This window comes from Neomonachus schauinslandi, chromosome 14 (assembly GCF_002201575.2).
Source record: "Neomonachus schauinslandi chromosome 14, ASM220157v2, whole genome shotgun sequence".
Taxonomy (NCBI): domain Eukaryota; kingdom Metazoa; phylum Chordata; class Mammalia; order Carnivora; family Phocidae; genus Neomonachus; species Neomonachus schauinslandi.
This window is the reverse complement of record NC_058416.1, coordinates 64,847,584-64,867,211: the sequence shown is the minus strand read 5'-3', so window position 1 is coordinate 64,867,211 and position 19,628 is coordinate 64,847,584. Positions and strand designations below refer to the sequence as shown.

Below are 19,628 nucleotides of genomic sequence, written 5' to 3'. Positions count from 1 at the left end.
CACGAGTAGCGGCGGCGGCGGCGCGCTGATGTCAGCGCGCCCCTTAAGGTGGACCGGGCGGCAAGGCGGCGGGGGGGCGGGGCCGGAGGCGGGGCGGAGCTGGGACCCCTCGCGGCCGCGCCCGGCCCCCGCCCCGCCCGCCCCACGCCCTCCTCAGGAGGGCGCCGGGTGCCGGAGCCGGCCAGACTGGGGAGCCGCCGAGCCCCTCCCACCACCCCGGGCCCCGCCGGCGCTGGCGTCTGGCGCAGCGTTCAGGACCCTGGGCCGGGCGCGGCCCCTCCTCGCCTTGGTGCCCCGGCCAGGCGAGTGCCCGCGGCACTCTGAAGCCACGCAGCCGTCGCCGCGCACCTGCAGTCCTGGCCCACCGGGTGGACACCTAGGAGAGCGCCAGGCCCCCTGTTCCCAGCGCGCAGGCCCTGGCGCTATGGCATGTTGGTCCCCTCCCGGGCCTCTGTTTACACAGACCTTTCCCTTAACACCTCGGAGCCTGTCCCTGGGGTCAGGCTGATGTCCCTGCTCCATGCTATTCCCGAACAGGGCCAGACCCCTCTCATCTGGAGCTCCCCTGGCATTCATGGGGGTGGGGAATTTGTGACACTGTAGGGGCCCCGTCATTGTTTAACTCTTGCCCCTCTCACAGCCCTCGGGCCCCTCCACTGGACCGAGTCCAGGTAGTGGTCAGGGTAGGGAGGGGCAGGGGGTGCTGGATTCTCGAGCTTCCGGGCCCAAACTGCAGGTTTGGGAGTGTGTGTAGGTGGGGGAACTAGGGTCGGGTGAGCCCCTCAGCTTCCCAGAGGGAGGGTGGAGTGCCCCTCGGGAAGCACGGAGCATCCTGCCCCTGCCTGGGATAGGCCTGTGGGCAGGCCCACCTCCTGCAGGAAATCCCACCCACCAGCTCCGCGGCCGCTGCCTGCTTAAGGTGGACCTGTGCCTTTGCAGTGCCTGGCTGCAGTGTGGACAAAACAGGCCGAGCAGCCAGGCAGAGCAGTGCAGAACCTCTGGGAGGCTGGGACCTGGGTCAAGCTCTGAAGCCCCCAGTGAGGACCAGCAAGTCTCTGTTCCTCCAACACAGCCCCAGGGCCCTCTGCTCAGAAACCAAGACCCATCAGCACCCTCCCCAGCTGGGAATCCCTGTGGGGGGGGTCCTCACCCTCTTTGGCCCTAGGCACCTGCTCCTCTAATGGCCAGAATCCCTTGCTGCCCAGGAGCCACTTTCTCAGGCCATGTTGCCACAGGCCCCGGGGCTCCTTGGCCTGGAAGCCCCTCCCTGCCTGTATGTGGGCTGCTGTGAGCCATTAAAAAGACCCTGGGCTGGGGGCCAGAACTGGGGCATTAGTACAGCTGCTTGACAAAAGATCCGGTCATGGGCTTTTTCCCATAATGCTCCAGTTGTAGCCTCTGCCCAGTGGGGAGCCCACGTTAGGGGGCCCAGCACAGAGTTGGGGGGCACCCTAAGCACTGAGTAGCAGGCTCGGGGCACAAGAGTGAGTGAAGAGCAGACACCTCCTTACCTCTGCCGGTGGTGCCTCAGCACTGATAGCCTCAGTGCCTGGAGATGCAAGGTCCAGGGTCCTCACGAAGACTCCAGTCAAAGCATGCCCCACCCAGGGCTTTGCCATTGCTCCTGCCCTTCTGCAACCCAGCACTGGGACCGCAGGCCCCTGGAAGCCTCTAGATGCCAGCCTGCCCATGGGGAGCCTTCCCACAGGCTCCCAAATGGTGACTCAGGCCCACGTCTGACTCCAGGTCTATGTAGGGGCACCAGGACAGCTGAGAGCTGTAGAGTGAGTGCCAAGCACTGGTCAATGAAAGGAGTGCTTGGTGCCTCCTTGGTGAGGTCCCTGCAGACTTCCTGGGCAGAGGAGAGTCCTGGGTTGGGGGAGGGGAGAAGAACAGGGGGAGACCCAGTGAGGCCTCCGGCCCAGGAGTCCTCCCCCCACTTAGGAGTTAAGATCCCTGGGAAAAGGAAAGCAGAGCGGAAAGCTTGCCCAATGGACTGACCTGGAACAGAAAGGTGTATCATCTCACTTCTCACTCCATCCGCAATACCATCACCTGTTATGGCTCACCATTGCCTCTGTGCCACAGGGAGGAACCCACCTGAAAACACACTGGCTGAGGGGTATGGGAGATGCCCCTCTGGCATCCCTGCTCATCCCAGTGGGACTGAATGTCAGGACTGCACGTCTCCCTTTCTGCACCATTCTGCAGTGTCAGCAAGCCACCTGTAATGCAGCCTGGTCACAGCAACAGCTCTGTTCCCCAGCCATCTTGAGGGGCCTACCCTGCTGTCAGGGTTTTCCCCCCTTGGAGACACAACTCATCACCCAAGAGGGAAGAAGTCAGTCTGCGGTTTCACATCAAGTGGGATTTACCTTGTATTTGAGCCCAAAGCAAAAACAATGTTCAACCATTCTGTACTAAGTAAAAGGGGTGTCTGACTGCCCTTCCCTAAAGGATCAAGCCTGGGCCAACCTTTCATACGTCGATGCATCCAACGGAGGCCCACGGGGAAGCAACACCTGTCCTTTACGTCAAAATTCCAATTCATCAGGATGGGCAAGGTACACAAGCTTCAATGTCCCTCCTTGGTGGGAAGGGCCTCTGTGCCAACACTGATTTCAAGAGCACCCAGACCTGTGCCCTAGAGGCCTAAGGCTGCCAGGACACAACAATGCTGGCCAGTGAGGTGTTAGGTTTGGTTTAAAAAAAAAAAAAAAAAGAGCAGCATCCTTTGGAGGTGCTTCCCCCAGAGAGAACAAGGACCCGAGGTTTGGAACCAGACACAGGTCACAGGACGCACAGAGCACACTGGGAGGTCAGACAGAGCAGGACCAGCTGGTCAACTCTGGCCACACTGTAAAGTGCCTCCAGCAGGTGTTAATGGCCAACAGCCGAGTGAGAGTAATCCACTCCAGGGCCGGGTCCAAACTTGTTCCTCCCCCACTGGAGGGCAGTATGGCCACACTCCGCAGCCCCGTTGGCCTCCCAGGACACACATTACCACGTGTGACCACGTGCTTTGAAAAGCCTGCTGGTGCACCAAAAACCCTTCTCCCCCGATTTAGGACAACGTTCAGACACAATTTGTTTTACAAGAGGAACCCCCAAATGGCACCCATTTGCATTTGAAAGCGTCCCTTTATATTTAAAGCTATAGCAGATGTCCACAATTCCACCCAGATGCAGATGCCACTAGCGAGCGGGTAGGGCAGTTTTCTCTGAGGGTGGCAGCGGAGTATCCAAGGAGGGCTGTGGGGCCAAGCACCCACTCACACATTGCACCAGACTGGACAAGTGTGCCAGGGGACCGGCCTTTCCCTCCGCCAGGGCAGACGGCCAACCAAACGCAGCCTTGGCCAAAGCCTGGAAACCTACTTGGCCTTCCTGTGTGAAAAGCCAGGGCACTCTGGTGGTCTTCCTTTCCCTCCCCCAGGCCCCCTCCACCCTGAGGCAAAAAACAACAGCAAGACAACAAAAGCCTACCTACTCCTTGCCACAACGAGCACGTGGCCGCCCCACCTCAGACACAGCACAGCCCCAGGGGCCAACAGCAGCCCCCAGGCCAAGGCTAAGCCAGTGGCAGCGCGTGGACCCCACAGCGCTGCCCCAACAGCCCGGAGCCAGCAGGCACCCACACTGCTCCCAGGACAGGGCCGGCGCATACATGGTCCTGCCCTCCGTGCAGGTTTCGAATGTGTCGTTTATTCACTATTTTTGATGACTATAAATAAGTGTTTCCACTATGGAAAAGAAAGTGAGCACAGTACATTTTCATGACTGGGGAATGGATTTTCTGAAGTCTTCTTCAATAGGGCAAAAACTTAGAAAAAAACAACCTGAATGTTGGAATTCAGTTCTTTATATAAAGTCCCTTGTAAAAACAAAACAGAATAAAAACAAACTGAAAAGAAGGGGCAGGGCAAAATTTAAAAAAAGAAAAAGGAGGAAAAGAACGGAAAGAAGAGAAGTCAAGGGGAGGTGGCTTATTGCTCCTCCTCTGCTCCAGCCTTGCTCTCGGTGTCTTCCAACTCCTTGCTCTCCTCCTTCACGGAGAGAGCTTCTAGCTTCTCAGTCACCTTCTCGGCATCGTCGTTTTTGCCCGACCCTGCTGAGACATAGGGGGACGCAGTAAGAAAACCGGGAAGCGCCGCTCTCTGCAGCCCACCCACCTCCTGTGGCCCTGGGCCAAGGCCGCAGGACAGGATAGGCCGCTTCACCACGTGCCGGCCAAGCCAGCCTCCAGGGGCACACAAACGAGTTAAGAGCTCATGCCTGGGACGGGAGTCAGGGAGCTCAGTTAGGTCAGGTCCCTTACTAGGGCAGCCATCGTCGGGCCCCAAGCAAGCAGGTGACTGCAAGGACCTCTTGAGGCCCCTTCAGCCGTGGACTCTAGCCAGATGTCGTTACGTGACCACCTGGCTGGGTGCTGTGAGGCCAGGCAGGGAGCATGTGCTTGGGGCCTTGATGGCCAGCTCACTCCCCAAGAAGTACCCTGTGTCCCCAGACGGCTGTATCACCCCTGACAGGTTGAGGTGGTCACAGCACCCTGGGATGTTTCTGTGGCAGACGGAAAAAGCACCCGCCTGGGGCTGCAGCCGGATGCAGAGTGAGTCTGCAAGGAAGTCCCCTACCCATGACACCATGTCACCTTTCTTTTCTCTCTCCTCGATCTCTTTCCTGCATTCTTCAAACTTTGTTTTGAATTTCTGTGCATCTGTGGAAAGAAGAGACTTCCTAAGATCCCTGAGCAGTGAAGGGGACACGTCCTGGAGGGTCTGAAGAGTCAAGATTCACAAATGGCTCATCCCATGGCCAATTTGGACTTAAGGACACAGCCCTGGGCTCACTCTTACTCAGATGGAGCAGTAACTGTTTCTCGAGTCCCTCCTGAGACCGGTGGCTATGATGGGCTGTCTCCCTCCGTCTGACGCTGTGACAATCTGGGCAGAGCAGTACATGGTACTGGCGGCCGTGCACAACCAAGGGCAGGGGCCTCCCTGCCAGGCACGTCAGAGCAGCTGCTAGACGAGGCCCACTGGGCACTTCTGACAACCGGGGCTGGAAAGGGACAGGCCTGCCCCGGGGTAGACTGAATGCCCAGACCCCTTTGAGGTTAAAAGGGAAAAGACCCTGCTCGTGGCCTCAAAGCCCAGATGAGGCCTCGTTGGCACATGGCTCAACTACAGGGCTTGCATCCCTCCCCCAAGGGAGCACGAGACTGCACGGTGGGACCGGTCCCTACCACGCACTTCCCAGGCACAACCAGTTCTCCCTGCAAAGCCCTGTCAGACGAGTGGCCGCAGTCAGGCAGTCCCCAGGGCCCGGCACCGTTCTGCTTACTTTCAGCATTTAGGAAGCGGATGGCCAGCAGCTCTGGCTTGGGGCACTCGTCGGCAAAGTCAGCATGGGTGTTCCAGACCCAGGCACGGTCACTGCCCGCGTTCGGCTTCAGTTCCATCATCGGCGTGACTGGGGAAGAGGAGCCAAGTGAGAGTCCTGTCAACTGCGGCGAGGCCACCCCGCCACAAAAGGCCTGGTTGCCAACGCAAGGTCCCACTTTGGGGTCCACCAACCAGGCCTAAACGAAGTCCCGTGGGACAGGGATCTTAAACATGTTTCTTTGCAAATACCTCGTGTTCACTTAAAACCAAGACTGTCCTAAATCTGGAAACAGGGTGACCTGCTCCCTGACCCAAGAACACCTCAGCAAGCGTTCTCCAATTCCACTGGAACAAGGGCTCCAACACCAACAGAGCCACTCATACCTAGCCCTTCCTGTGGAGCACCTATCACGTGGCTGTGTCCACGCTCAGTCACACCATCAGAGACCTGGCCCATCGGGAGGTGGGGGACAGAAACCGTAAGCAGGGTGACCCCCCCCAGGAGGGCATGGGGTCGGACCAGGGCAACCACTCTGACATTGTCCAGGGACTTGGGGGACGAGGCCACCAAAAGTGGACTCCGTGGGGCTTGTGATATACATCATGGAAGACAAAGCTATGACCTGGAATAAGCACAGCTACCCGAGGGTCCTCAGGCTTTGCGCAGCCCCAGTGGCGGAAAAGGGAGAAAGACTGCGCAAAGAACAAGAGCACCCCCAATGCCGCACCCACCGGTGTGCCCCTGCACCCCTGGCAAAGGTCTCCAGGGATGTGGGCCGGCCCACGCCCAGCCCCAAGCACACGCGACCGTCTGAACCGGGACCAGTCACACCATCCTCATGGAGACACGTGGCAAGCCCTCAAGCTGTACAGAGCACAGAGGCACGGCTGCCGCCTCCCGCCACCACCCGCCTGACGCCTCAAGGGCTCTACGGTATGTACCAGGCCCGGAAGCCACCTACAACTTGGAAACAACCCAGTGACCTGACAAGGCTCTGGAAGAAGCACAGGGTGTCAGGAATACCCCTGCGGAGCGATGCAAATTGGAGTGGAGGCCAAGGGCCAGGGAAGACAGGTGGGGGTGGTGGGGTTCACGAGAGGATACCTAAGCGGCCCCCTAAGGAAGGGCATGAAAGGGGCACCTGGGTGGCTCAGTCGGTTAAGCATCTGCCTTCGGCTCAGGTCATGATCTCGGGGCCCTGGGATTGAGCCCTACATCGGGCTCCCTCCTCAGCGGGGCGTCTGCTTCTCCCTCTCCCTCTGCCCCCCACTCGTGCTCACTTGCGCTCTCTCTCTCAAATAAATAAAATCTTATGAAAAAAAGGAAGGAGATGAAAGCCCCTCTGCACCACCCCTCAGGACCTCTGCAAACCTGCCCATCCTTCCACATCACCCTCAAGGACTGTTCTGCTCAGGTTCCTGCCTGGTCACCCTGTGTGCCCAGATGAGGGGCCCTGCCCTGCCAGACGTGCATTCTACCCAGTAACGCAGACACGGCACTGGATCAGGAATGCAGCCCAAAACACGTCTGCTTCCCAAGACACACAGCACTGCAGGACAACCCAGAAGCCAAGAGACTGTTACGGTACTGTTGCCCCTTCACAGGCCAGGCCTGAGGGGGCTTTTCCCAGACTCTACCCCCATCCCCACCATGTTAAGCCCAAGGATGGTGCATCACACCTGTCCAAAGGCCTCAGCTTGTCACTACCTGTTCAGTCTCACAGGCACAAGGACAGGTAGCCACCTTCTCTCCCCACCCCTTTTCCCTTCTGTGTCTTCCTCAGGGGACACCCTGCAGGGACAAAACACACTGAAGAGTGGGAAGGCTTCCTACTGGGCACATCAAATATATATGGGAGCACACGTCCTCACAACACTGCCCAGTCCTCGGGCAGGCACCTCATGGTCCCAAGCCCACAATGGGGCTCTGTGTCCACCCCGTCATGTCCTATCTGCCTAGACTCCACACCCCGTATGCCAGAAGTTTCTCTGAAAGTCTGCTCCGAGTTCAGAGCATGTGGGAACACCTCATTCCCTACTTTAAGTTCAGAAAACACCACGAATATGTACCCATGTCACAATGCACTCCCAGGCTCCCAGTGCAGCACTGAGGGCAACCTGCCCAAAGACCTGAAGCATCCTCGTGTGGGACTCAGCGTGAAAACACAGTCCCCAGAGGCCACCTACTATAATGGTTGGCGCATATCTTCAGGGTCTTGTCCCTCCTCATGAGGAGGCGGATGGTCCCTTTCTCCTTATGCTTCAGAAGCTTGACGTCACCAGTGCCTCGTTCCTTCCATTCTGGGAGATCATTCTCTGAAGCGAATCGGAATAGCTTTGCCCGCCTTCAAAAAAAGACATTAAGAGAGAGCTTAGATGGGCAGAGAGGGAAATAAGTAGTCAAACGTTGGCTTGGAAAGAACACTTGTTTTCTGTGTACTGAACAAATAGCTGTATCTGGCGTCTCCATAGACGCCCTTTCCTTTCTTTGCACTTTGAGGACTATTAGTCCAAAAATTACCAAAAGAGCAAAACAACAATTTCAAGTTATGAAATGAAAAAGAAAAGAGATTTCCAACAGAAAAGCCCAACTTCTCAGCAAAGATACCGCCCTGAGTACGCTGGGCTTGCCCATCATCACAGTGCAGGGGAGCCCCTGGTGTCCCATAGGGCCACAGGGGTAGCTTGGAAGCAGATGGAGGTCAAGGACCCCTGCCCTCCAAAGGGCCAGCCCTTCCCTCTGCTGTGAGATGCCCCCTTTGCTTCCCTGGCCCCCCAACCCAAAGAGGGGGCTGCAGACCTCTGCTCAGGCCGCCAGGCTCTGGCCCAACACCCTGCCTTCCTGCCCAGAACAGCACCTCACATTGGGCCCAGCCACGGCCCCCACCCAGGCAGGCACCAAAGCCCACATGGTGAGCCCAGCAGTCCTGCCTTTAGGACTTTAGGCTGATGTCCTCCATTCCCTTCCCCACCCGACCCAAGCCCTGCTGGTCCATTTTCTGCACAACACTCTGCTCTCTCCCCCAAGCTCAATTCTGTTAAGGGAGACAGTGCCCTCACAAGGATGCCACCAAAGCTTTCACCTGGGGCTCAAGGGCCCAGACGCAAAGGCCTGACCTGCTGGCTTCACTTCCCTCAGGAAGGGCCTGTGTCCAGGATCACCAAAAGTTCTCAGCCGCGCGCGCGTGCGTGTGTGTGTGTGTGTGTGTATGTGTGTCAGCAACAGCACCAGCAGTAGTCCCCACTCCTGGGAGGAACCAGTCCTTGGCTATTGCACCATTTCTGGGCAAAGCAGAGATGTGAAGAACCAGTGTCTTCAGGGACACGCCCACCACTCTCTGAGACCAAAAGGTTGTATGTGACTCTCCCTCCCCAGACCTTTGGGAGTGGTGGGAAGGGGCTGGTCTCCCCAGTCTGCCTTCCTTAGAGGGAGGGGTCACTGTTCCTGCCCGACCCCCCACCCCAGGAAAGCACTCAAACCCTCAGCTGGCTTCTTGGGTAGAATCTGAAGGGGTGTGGGGGAACTCCACAAGCTTGGACAGGAAAAACACTCCAACCTATTTCCATTAACTTGTAACAGAGCCTAGTGTTTCCTGTGATTCTGAGTATAGGCAACAGGTCAGTCTCGGCAGCACTGATTTTGTCACAAACATCTCAACACATGGCTGGTGCCAGCACTACTTAAAAATGTCCCTTGCCGTTGTAGCTTCTCACTGAAGGTGTCAAAACACACGTGTAGAATAATTCTTAGAAAGTAATCTTGGTAAGCATAACACCACCCCCTTTCACTTATAATTCCAGGTGTTATTTTGTGCATTAAAAACACTGAATTGGGAGCTTACAAACTTTAAGATGTCAGTCTACAGTGCAAAATAATAATAATAATAGCAGAGACTCCCTGTTCAACCAGAGGAAGGGTGCCATGGGAGTCTTAGAGGTAACAAAGAGGTAACAAGCCTGTAAGGCGGCAAGGACGGGGGCTGTGGAGATGCACCTTTGTGGACAGAGCAGCAGGGACAGGACACCAGGGAGCACCTGTGCTCACCACAGCACTGGCCACCAGAAGCAGGGGCACCCAGGGAAGAGTTAACCAATGAATGCATTCTAACAGCAGCCTTAATTTCCACGTAGGATTAGTCATCACACAATTCCAAGCCCTTTCTTTAGCCTCAGTCCAATTAAAAGTCAGGCCAAGACCTTGACACCCATAAAAACCGTACTTCAATCTTACACTAAAGATTCCTATGTCTGGAGCAACATGAGCTTACTTACATTTTAAAAAGTTCTTCTTCATCTTCTTCCAGCGTTTTAATTTCCTGCTCGGGAAGAGAAACTATAGGCTCAAACTGGGGATCGTGGTTGGACTCATCTGCATTCTCAGTGGAGGTGTCATGGTCCTCATGGGTGTCCTGTGGATTGAGGTGCAGAGAGGTGACTCTGCTGGCCCTAGAGCCTGGCCCCCACCCAGAGCTCAACAGTGCCTACAGTGGGCAATCCCTCCTAGTGAAAAGCCTTATCCCAAAGCAAGAGATTAAGCCCACAGTCTTTCACACAAAGAAAGGTTTGCACCCACATTCAGAGTGCAGTAAGATGCTGAACTTCAGCACTCTCCCCAGATGCATCAATCACATGTGTGGACAGTCGGACTGGGGCCCCTAAAGTTGGGCCCCCTACTGGCCAGAGACACTGCCTCACCACTTTGCACCTCAGTTTCCTCACCTGTAAGATGTTGATAATGACAATACTAAGTGAAGATTAAAAGACATACTGACGGAAGAGAGCCTCAAGAAGAGTGCCACCCTTTAATCAAAAAGCAACCCTTTGAATTTCTACTGGTTGAAAAAAAATCAGTGCTCTTGTTTGGTAGAAGGCAAAAATGTTACTACACAACTGTTAGTATTTACATGGAATTCACAGTTCTGTCAGCAATTTTATCTTACATCAGAAAGCTGATGCGTCGACAGAAATTGTACAAAAAAGAGCCGTAAAATTCTGACCCAGTTTAGAAAACTACAGGGCACAAAAGATCATATTTTAGGTTCAAGTCTTACAAAACACGTGGTCTGGTGATCTGTAGTCCATAAAAAACTAGGAAACTTCACTACCAAACTCGAGCCAAAAAAGAACATATATAAGGCTTCGTTGCCTTCCTTGGTTGGACAGCACTGCTGCTCCGCCGAGGCCAGCTCAACCCGAGCAGATGTCCCGCAATCAACAAAGCCGCCCCCACCCTGGGTCGGTGCGGCCACGACCCGATCACCCGGCTGGAATGCGAGCTTCCGCGACAGAGGCCTGTGGCGGTTCAAGACATGAGAACAGAATGAATGAAGTGCTGCGTAGGCGACGGCAGGAAGGGACGCACGGTTTTGGTGGGAAGCCTGCAAGTGGGCCGAGCCGGAGGAAACCGGCCACCCGCCCCTCGTCTCAGGCAAGCAGCGAAGTGAACTAGAGACCAAGAAGCCTGGGCGGCGGGCCGCCCCACGCCCGGATGGAGCTCCCGGCCCCACCTGGGACCGCCCCAAGGTCACGCGGGCGCCCCGCAGCCCCCAAGCCCGCGCTCCCCCAGGCATCGCGAGCCACGGCCCCGAAGGCCCCAGGCCGCGCTCCCCAAAGTTCCAACCACGCGCCACTGAGGCCCCGCAGGCACCGAGCCCACAAGCCAGCGGGAGTTGGCGGCGGCGGCGCGGGCCGCCCACGTGGCCGCCGATAGCGGCCTCGGCCTCCCGGCCCCCACCCAGTCCCCGCCCGGGCCCTGCCGCACCTTGGCGGCCGCCATGGGGGCGCGGCGGCGGCGGCGGCTCGGTTGGCTCGGTCGTCGCTGGCTCCGCGGCCTCTCGGCGGCTGGTCGTAGCTCCTCTCCTCCGCGTCTGGCGCCGGCGCCTCCCGCCCTCCCGCTCTTCCCTCCGCCCCGCGACCCGAACCCCGACCCCTGACCCCGGCGGCGGGAAACGCGACGCGATTCAAAACCAGTGCAGCTTTATTGGCTCACACTGCGGACACTCTCATTGTCCAGCCCGCCCCGCGCTTCCCGCCAAAACGCCCGCGGCGCATGCCCGACCCGCCCGGCAGCCAGGGGAGCGTACCCTCCCGGCGGCCCTCGCGCGCACTTCCGCCCCGCGGCGGCGCGCACCCCTCGGGCTCTCGAAGGGACAGGGGATCGGAGCTGGCGCGTTGTGATGACGTCACCGGAAGGCAGGATGATAGAGACGCGCTGCCCCGGCTGCACGCGCTGGCTGACGGGAGAGTGGCCAGCTAGGCGAGCGGCCGGCGCGGGCCCCTGGCGGGCGGGCGGCGTACCCCATGCCCGAGACCCGAACCTGAGCACCGAGGGTTCGAGTCCCGCCCCCGCCCGGGGCGGAGCCGGCGAGCGGCCTCGCGGCGTTGCAGCCGCCCTCTGAGCGCCTGCCTCCCTTGTGCCAGGCCCAGGACGGGGCGGCGGAGGCGGTCCTCGTGGGTGTCCCCAGTCCGGGCAGCGGACGGACCAGACGATGAGTGAGAAGCTCGACAACGAAGTAAAGTGAAGGGAGATCCTGATGGGAGACGGAGGAGATGGAGGAGGGGGGGATAGGGGGAGATGGAGGTGGGGTAGGTAACCGCTAGGAGAAAACGTGGGATAGGGGGTAAGTTGGGAGAGGGGAAAAGAGGCTGGGCGTAGGGTGCACTAATGGAGGTCGGGTGTGGGACAAGGGGAGCTGGACCGTTCAGGTTCTAGGGTCCAGCCCTCAGCCCAGCCCTTGTCTGTCTCCACACAGGGCCCTGGGCCCATGGAGGGCTGCGGCCAAGACAGCAGCAGTGCCCAGGGTAGCCCTGCAGCCCTAGCCCCCCAGGAGGAAGACAAGGAGGAGGAAGGGGGGGCTGGGGCGGCTGCAGAGTCCGTGCCTCAGCCTGGGCTCTACAGCTACATCAGGGACGACCTGTTTACCTCGGAGATCTTCAAGTTGGAGCTGCAGAACGTGCCCCGCCATGCCAGCTTCAGTGATGTCCGCCGCTTCCTGGGCCGCTTTGGCCTGCAGCCTCATAAGACCAAACTCTTTGGGCAACCTCCCTGCGCCTTTGTGACATTCCGCAGTGCTGCTGAGCGGGACAAGGCTTTGCGTGTGCTGCACGGTGCCCTCTGGAAGGGCCGCCCACTCAGCGTGCGCCTGGCCAGGCCCAAGGCTGATCCTATGGCCAGGAAGAGGCGGCGTGAGGATGAGGGTGAGCCGACAGCCACATGCATCGCAGATGTAGTGACACCTCTTTGGACCGTGCCCTATGCTGAGCAGCTGGAGCGGAAGCGGCTGGAGTGTGAGCAGGTGCTACAGAAGCTCGCCAAGTGAGTGTGGGTGCAGATCACCCCCTTGGCCCCAGAGCTCTGCTCGTTTCTATGTTTGTTCAGCCCATCTTGTGCCCTGTACAGACATCCTCAGGGTCTGCACAGTCTTTTGGGTAGTTAGCCAGTAAGATCCACGTATAATCAGCGTGGATAGTGAGGTCCTGAGGGAGGGGCCCGGGCACCTGGGCATTTGGAGAATGGCTGGGGATGGTTGCAGGGGAAGTGGACTGAGTCCAACCTTGGCCCCACCTCATCCTGCAGGGAAATTGGGAGCACCAACCGCGCCCTGCTGCCCTGGCTACTCTCGCAGAGACACAAGCACAACAAGGCCTGCTGCCCGCTGGAGGGGGTTAGGCCATCACCCCAGCAGGTCAGGCCCGGCTGGTGTGGCCAGAAACTCATCTTATGTTCTTAAAGGAGCTCTTCTCACTTATCTCTTATCTCTACCACCTTTTTTCCTGCTTTGCATTTACTTCTGGTATTCATCGTGTGACTGTTACTTGTGGACCGCCATCCCTGGACGGCCAGGGTAAGGTCAGGCATGTCTCTCTGCCTCCCTGCAGACCGAATATCGTAATAAGTGTGAGTTTCTGGTCGGCATTGGGGTGGACGGGGAGGACAACACAGTCGGCTGTCGGCTTGGCAAGTACAAGGGCGGGACGTGTGCTGTGGCAGCCCCCTTTGACACCGTGCACATCCCTGGGGCCACCAAGCAGGTGGTGAAGGCCTTCCAGGAGTTCATCCGGTGAGGGCTTATGGCTGGGCTGGGGGCCCTGAGAAGTTCTGAGGTGGTCTGGGAGCAGAGGATCTGCCTGGGGGGATTCTGGGATTATGATCTGGCAGGTGCGGCTGGAAGAGCGAGCAGGGATGCTGCTCACCCAGTCCTGGTTGGCACGTGTTGGGGGACTTAGGGCCACTCATGGCTTCCACAGGTCCACTCCATATCCGGCGTACAACCCGGAGACGTACTCAGGCCACTGGAAGCAGCTGACTGTGCGCACCAGCCGCCGTGGCCAAGCCATGGCCATTGTCTACTTCCACCCCCAGGTCTTAGGCGGGGTGGCTCTCCTGGGGGAGGGTGTCTGGGCCACAGTGAGCTGTGACGCAGCCTTACAAGGCCTTTTCTGCTGCCTACCCAGAAACTGGGCCCTGAGGAACTGGCTGGGCTGAAGGCCTCCTTGGCGCAGCACTTCATGGCGGGGCCAGGCAAGGCCACTGGGGTGACCTGCCTCTACTTTGTAGAGGAGGGACAGCGGTGAGGAGCCTGGGTAGGGGTGGGGCGGGTCCCTGCAAGGGCTGGTGACACTGATGGACTTAACCCTACCACCCACAGAAAGACTCCCAGCCAGGAGGGCCTGCCCCTGGAGCACGTGGCTGGAGACCGGTGCATCCACGAGGACCTGCTGGGGTTGACTTTCCGGATCTCTCCTCACGCCTTCTTCCAGGTAGCCCCAAATTTTGGGGGATCCCAAGGACACACAGAGGGAGGCCTGGCGTAATGTCAGGATGTGATGGGGACAGTGGGCTAGGGCAGTGATAAGGGATTAGCCTGGGGAGAACGTCCAGGCAGGAGAGCCACAAGCACTGTAAGGTAGGAAAAAGATCATTTGCCATTAGATTCTCTGACAACCCTTCGGAAAAAGGGCCCTCTGAGGGGTAGGAACAGGAGTTGGGGTGATGCCAGGGTTCTGGTGTGAGCTCTGGCACTCAGAAAAGAGGTGAGGTGTGGGGTATCAGCATCAAGTTGCTTTTCAAAGCCAGCAGACTGGGCGAAGTTGCCGGGCATGATGGGATTGAGGGTCAGTCCAAGGACTGGGCCTCTGGCACTCAGATGGCTAGATGGGGGGAGGGGTGGGGTCTGGAGACCTGGGAAGAGGGTGAGTGACCCAGGGATGGGGCCATGGAGGCCCCCAGGCAGGAAGTGCCCAGGGAATGCAAGTGCTTGGGGGTGGGGAGGTCAGCGTGGGCAGGGAGGCTCCGCTGACCTCCTGGATGCTGCTGGCCTGCTCTCCAGGTAAACACTCTGGCGGCCGAAGTGCTCTACACAGTCATCCAGGACTGGGCCCAGCTGGACACAGGGAGCACAGTGCTGGATGTGTGCTGCGGCACTGGCACCATCGGCCTGGCGCTGGCCCCGGTGAGCCCTCCTGCCCCGCCTGACAACCCCACCCATGTCGTCACCTGCCTCGTGACCCCCAGTGGCCCCCCCCCCACCTATTCCGGATCCTCTTTCACTCCCCAAATGCCTCTTGCCGTGGCCCTTGCTGAGGGGGTGGGGATGGGACGGGGCGCCACGAGTCTGTCCTTTCCTGACTTCAGAGGGTGAAGAGAGTCGTGGGGATTGAGCTGTGCCAGGAGGCCGTGGAAGATGCCCGGGTGAACGCCCGAAACAATGGTGAGAGCCAGTGCTCCATACAGCGGGTGGGCGACAGATGCTCCTGCTGCATACCTCAGCACCGCCCCTGGGGCCCACCAGGTGGTTCTTAGGGCCCATGGTGGGGTGAGGGGCAGAGGGTGCGGGAGGGCTCCGACCGTGTGCCCAGGATGCTGGAGCTGGGTAAGGATGAGCAAGCTCCTTAGCCAGAAGGCTTTCCCGAGACACCTCTGGTTCCATGTCCAGAGTTGAACAATGTGGAGTTCCACTGTGGGAGAGCCGAGGACCTGGTGCCCGCTTTGGTGAGCAGACTAGCCTCCCAGCAGCTCGTTGCCATCCTGGACCCACCCCGTGCTGGCCTGCGTAAGTGGCCTCCATCTGGGAGGTGTCATGGGGAAGTGGGGGGGGGGGGGGGGCAGGGATGTCTGGGTGGCACACCAGGCTGCACAGCCTCAGGCCTGATGCCCATCCCGTTTGGACCTTCTCAGATTCCAAAGTGATTCTGGCAGTCCGAAAAGCTGAGAACCTCAAGCGGCTCCTGTATGTCTCTTGCAACCCCCGGGCAGCTATGGGCAACTTTGTAGAGTGAGTGTGAGGTGGGGGGCCTGGGGTGGCCCCAGGACAGGGTGGACTGGGGACCTGGTGGACCCATGTGGCTGACCCTGACGTTCCTTTTCCACCACAGCCTCTGCAGGGCCCCATCTAACCGGGTGAAGGGCAGCCCCTTCCGGCCTGTTAAGGCTGTGGCTGTGGACCTGTTCCCGCAAACCCCGCACTGTGAGATGCTCCTCCTGTTTGAGAGGGTGGAGCACCCCAATGGCGCAGGGGCCCTGGCACCCCAGGACCCTCCAGCCCAGCCCCCACCAGAGCCCCCAGAGGATACCTTACAAGAAACCGGGGCTGCTGCCTCTTGTTAGGTCCCTGGAGGACTGGAAACTTGCCCTTTCAGAATGGGGCCATCTTCATCACCCGGGCAGCAGCCAAGGGGTTCCCCAAGTCCTTGCCTTGCCTCGCCTTGCCTCAGGACGCTCAGGCAGCACCTAGAGGGCACAAGACTTGGCTGACCCACTCAAGGTCCATCTGTCCCTGTGACCCTAGGCTCCTGTAGCGTGTCCCCTACCACTCCCCGCCACACCTCCAGTTCTTTTTGGGTTAGCTGGGATATAGTGCTAGAATAAATAGTTGCTGAACTACAGCTGTTATTGTGATGAAATCATTAGCACACGGGGCTCCCTTCTGCCCCCCCACTGCAGGTGTGGGGGGCAAGGTCAACGGGGCACCTTGAGCAGCCTAAGTCTGAGCCTCCACCTCCCGCTAGCACACTGCCAGCCCCTCTGCACGGCTGCAAGTCACAGCAGTGTGCTGACAGCATCAGGTTTTATGCTTAACCCCAGGGGAGCAGAGATGTGGCTCTCCTGGCCCAGGGCCAGCTGTACGTGTGGGGTAGAACACATGGTGAGGGGCCGTCTCCTACAGGTAGGCCCGGTGGTCTGCCCTGTTCTTCCTGCGCCCCCTGAGATGAGGTTCCATCCCCACCCTAGCCCTGAAGGGAAGCCACTGGAGCTGGGAGCCAGGATGGAACACTGCCCAGCTACTGAAGGAGCAGTGTGACCAGGCAAAAATGTCTCTGCCCCCGGGGGGGCGACTGAAGGGGGCGTTCTGGCCAGTTGAGGGTCCACAAGCCCCATAGCCTCACAGGGTTAGAAGAAAGAAACACCAGCCATTCCCTTTGGGGACAGTTTTGCTTTATGCGTTCAGTCAAGGCTCACCCTCACAGCCATAGTTGAGCCGCCGCCTGGAAGGTACGTGACGGCCAGTGGCCACGTGGAGGTGGCATCAGCACAGGCTCCCCCTGCCCTCCGCCCCCAGGGCATGGCTGAGCGCACACAACACTCACACCCACACGGACACAGGAAGGACACGGGGAGGCTGCAGCAAGGCTTGCGGCCTCTAGTTAACACGTGTGCACGAAGCTTTGGTTCACAATGGCGCATCTGGCTGTTCTGAGGGCCAACAGTCATAGTCAAATGATTATTCACAGCTGCAGACAGGAGGCAAGACAGAAGCAAGTGTCTAATTACAGCAACTTGATTTGAGGGTTTTTATAAAGGTCAACACAGAAGCTAACCTCAGTCACATAGGTGGTAAGGGAGAGATACACTGTGGGTGGCACACAAGACCAGCATTCTGGATTCCTGAAAACAAATGCCATCATTTGCGTGCTGGTGCTCACGGGGGATGTGATGGAGAATGGGCACGGCCGTGGACAATGCAGCCCAGCGGTGGGCCCCTGCAGCCGACCGTGCACCGAGAGTACATGGCACCCTGAACAGGCCCTAGGCACAGGAAGCGGATGGCCACCGCGACCTTGCACGTGGGGACAACCCAGGGCCCCAAGCATACCCACGTCCCCCGCGGCTCAGGGCAAGGACACACCTACCCCTGCACCTATCTGCAGGAGCCACTTGGAGAGCACTGCCTGCTGGTCAAAGGAACAGGCGGCCATGAGGCCTGGCTGCGCAGGGCAGGTGCCTCTGAAATCCAGTGCAGCCATCGTCACAGGCAAGACCGCCGCCCTCCACATGCTTGTGCCAGCTCTGGAGAGGAGCATCACTTTGTGACCATGGATGGACTACACGAACGGTCCTGGTTTCCTCTTCTAAAATCCTCGTGCTAAAAGGCTTCACTTGTTTATATCTGCTACGTGATTCCAAATCTACCTTCTACTCTCACTGTAAAAGTTTCTTCCCAAATGCTAAAATATCATAAAAGCTTTAAAAATTGATGGGTGGACACATGGACTTGACTGTGCAAAAATCTTTAGTAAAAAGTTGCCAGAGGCCAGTGAAGGTAAGGGGCCTTGGTGTCTAAGAAGGCGTGTTTTTAGGACATTAAGACTTACTCAGAAAAAATGGACCACACGCCAGCCCGGGGCCCGGACAACAAGCCAGGCGGAGACCAGCTGACTTCACACTCACACTGGCAACATGTTTCAAGGATTGAAAAGAATCACCTTGAGGGCTTGCCTGCAATTTCTGAAAAATAGTTGATTCTAAAATTGTGTTTATTTTAAGCCAAAAAGGTCTGAAATACTCCTTCCTGTTATAACCTTTTCAGAGAAAAAGGGAAAACACAAGAGGCAGGGGAGGGGGTGCCAGCGCACACCTTCTGACCAGACCTCTGCAGTGGGCTGCGGGAGCCTGGGGCACAGGGCACCACAGGACTCAGCCACCACTTTCTCAGTCTGTCACTTCTTGTCCGTGCATGTTACATACTGACACTCAGGAAAACCTTCATCAAACCAGTCTGCAGCAAGTCCCCAGAGGCAGAGGTCATCCACAGCTATTGCCAAGTTCTTGGTTCTCACCCATGTGGGCAAGCTGAGTCCATCCTTGAACACGTCCACTCAGACCTGTGGGTGGCCCCCAAGGAAGAGCTGCGTGGCCCTGCTGTCCCTGTGCACCAGAGCCCCACCCCTCTGGCCCCGGCCTCAGATGCCTGGCTGCAGGGGAGGAACTCCGATCAGAGGCCCGGAGCCTGCAGAGTGAGCGGCGCGTGGTGTCCCTGGCAGCAGAGCTGGCAGTCCCCGCGCCTGCCCCTGCTGCCTCCCTCACACGTCCACAGTGCACAGGGGCTCGCCGCCAGGCTGGGCAGACGCCACAATAGACATCTTGGGCTTCTTCCGAGTCTCCTCCTGGAAGAACAACAAAGGTCAGGGATGCCAACGATGTGGGAACACATGGCCCAGCCCAACCTCCGGCAAGAGGCGCCCAAGGCGGGGGGCGCGGGGGGGCGGGAGAGAGGGGAACGGTGAGCTCAGCACACTGCTGCCAGGTAGCCTCTGGAGTAGGAGGGCACCAGCCCTGGGGGGCCTGAGGAATGGGCTGGATAGGGGGCTGGCTGGGTCTGCCTGGATGCCATCTCAGAGTACTACGTGCTGGTGCTTCCCTGGCAATCACAACACACCCAGAAGTGAAAGGCCAAGGAAGTTACAGCCACCAGGGACAAGCCACATGGGTGGGTCTCTCTCCCCGCTCCAACTTGAGGGCAGAAGTGAGGCATCTCCTGGGCCAGAAAAACCAAATAAAACCTTCTTGGGGTTTTATACAGGCCTGGGCAAAGACCACAGCTGAAAAAGGTCCTAAAGCCTAGAAGCCCCTCAGGCGGGTAGCTTCAGGAAGCTTCACCAGGACCGAGCCTTACCCGGGTCAAATTGTCCTGTGAGCAATGCTCCTCTCTCACAGAAATGCCAAGGGCCTGAAGAAGAGGTCCATGATGGCGGTCTGTCACCCACATGACCCTGAGTAAGGGAGGCCTGGCAGGTGCACTGTACCTGCCTTCAAACAGCTGGTACTGGGTGGAAACACCCAGAAGCCAGGCCCTTCACAGCTGTAGGCCAGGGCTGAGAGCTCTATAACTAAAAAATGAAGTAATTTGATGCAAGTGTCATGAATGCTGAAACAAAGAAAAGGAAATCTACTCTGGAAGTTTTGAGGACTCACTGGGAAGAGCGAGCACTACACAGGCATCAGGAGCCAGGGATGGGTTCCTGCGG

General features: G+C 58.3%; 3 protein-coding genes and 1 non-coding gene across 9 annotated transcripts in view; 1 reads left to right on the top strand and 3 right to left on the bottom strand.

The window, feature by feature from the left end:
* Nucleotides 1-3,679: 3,679 nt before the first annotated feature.
* On the bottom strand, nucleotides 3,680-11,300 carry RANBP1 (RAN binding protein 1). 4 transcript variants are annotated; one of them, XM_021690836.2, is made up of 6 exons: nucleotides 11,146-11,300; nucleotides 9,657-9,793; nucleotides 7,572-7,729; nucleotides 5,344-5,472; nucleotides 4,652-4,717; nucleotides 3,680-4,111 (listed from the first exon to the last, which is right to left on the bottom strand). In XM_021690836.2, the coding sequence occupies exons 1-6, from the start codon at nucleotides 11,158-11,160 to the stop codon at nucleotides 3,987-3,989; spliced, it is 630 nt and encodes a 209-aa protein (XP_021546511.1). In that variant the 5' UTR covers nucleotides 11,161-11,300; the 3' UTR covers nucleotides 3,680-3,986. The 4 variants fall into 4 exon arrangements, with proteins under 4 accessions (XP_021546511.1, XP_021546512.1, XP_044777223.1 ...); XM_021690837.1 differs by having other exon boundaries at nucleotides 3,680-4,108; nucleotides 11,146-11,288; XM_044921288.1 differs by lacking the exon at nucleotides 11,146-11,300 and adding an exon at nucleotides 10,104-10,139 and having other exon boundaries at nucleotides 3,680-4,108.
* On the bottom strand, nucleotides 4,494-4,619 carry LOC123326693. Its single transcript, XR_006541262.1, has one exon. It is a non-coding gene; the product is annotated as a small nucleolar RNA SNORA77 (small nucleolar RNA).
* A 327-nt stretch (nucleotides 11,301-11,627) lies between the features above and the next one.
* Nucleotides 11,628-16,274, top strand: TRMT2A (tRNA methyltransferase 2 homolog A). 2 transcript variants are annotated; one of them, XM_021690835.1, is made up of 12 exons: nucleotides 11,628-11,896; nucleotides 12,137-12,699; nucleotides 12,961-13,069; nucleotides 13,263-13,444; nucleotides 13,632-13,746; nucleotides 13,839-13,954; nucleotides 14,033-14,144; nucleotides 14,714-14,836; nucleotides 15,019-15,094; nucleotides 15,320-15,436; nucleotides 15,562-15,658; nucleotides 15,759-16,274. In XM_021690835.1, exons 1-12 carry the CDS (start codon nucleotides 11,873-11,875, stop codon nucleotides 15,988-15,990), a joined length of 1,866 nt encoding a protein of 621 aa, XP_021546510.1. In that variant the 5' UTR covers nucleotides 11,628-11,872; the 3' UTR covers nucleotides 15,991-16,274. The 2 variants fall into 2 exon arrangements, with proteins under 2 accessions (XP_021546510.1, XP_044777221.1); XM_044921286.1 differs by having other exon boundaries at nucleotides 15,562-15,655; nucleotides 15,737-15,856.
* A 528-nt stretch (nucleotides 16,275-16,802) lies between these two features.
* DGCR8 (DGCR8 microprocessor complex subunit) overlaps nucleotides 16,803-19,628 on the bottom strand; it is a 30,196-nt gene continuing 27,370 nt past the window's right edge. For both annotated transcript variants that reach the window (XM_021690833.2, XM_044921285.1), the window contains one exon: nucleotides 16,803-18,767. In XM_021690833.2, coding sequence (XP_021546508.1) covers nucleotides 18,684-18,767 — 84 coding nt within the window. In that variant the 3' untranslated portion in view covers nucleotides 16,803-18,683. The remainder of the gene's footprint in view (nucleotides 18,768-19,628) is intronic.

Bases quoted from the DNA above. Each gene is read 5' to 3' on its own strand.
- RANBP1 (XM_021690836.2), bottom strand. The intron at 7,730-9,656 runs GTAAGTAAGCTC...CTTTTTTTGAAG, and splicing joins GAAGAAGAACTTTTTAAAAT to GCGGGCAAAGCTATTCCGAT. The intron at 5,473-7,571 runs GTAGGTGGCCTC...CCTCTTCCCCAG, and splicing joins GATATGCGCCAACCATTATA to TCACGCCGATGATGGAACTG.
- TRMT2A (XM_021690835.1), top strand. From the start codon at position 11,873: ATGAGTGAGAAGCTCGACAACGAA. The intron at 13,070-13,262 runs GTCAGGCCCGGC...GCCTCCCTGCAG, and splicing joins TTAGGCCATCACCCCAGCAG to ACCGAATATCGTAATAAGTG. The intron at 13,747-13,838 runs GTCTTAGGCGGG...CTGCCTACCCAG, and splicing joins TTGTCTACTTCCACCCCCAG to AAACTGGGCCCTGAGGAACT.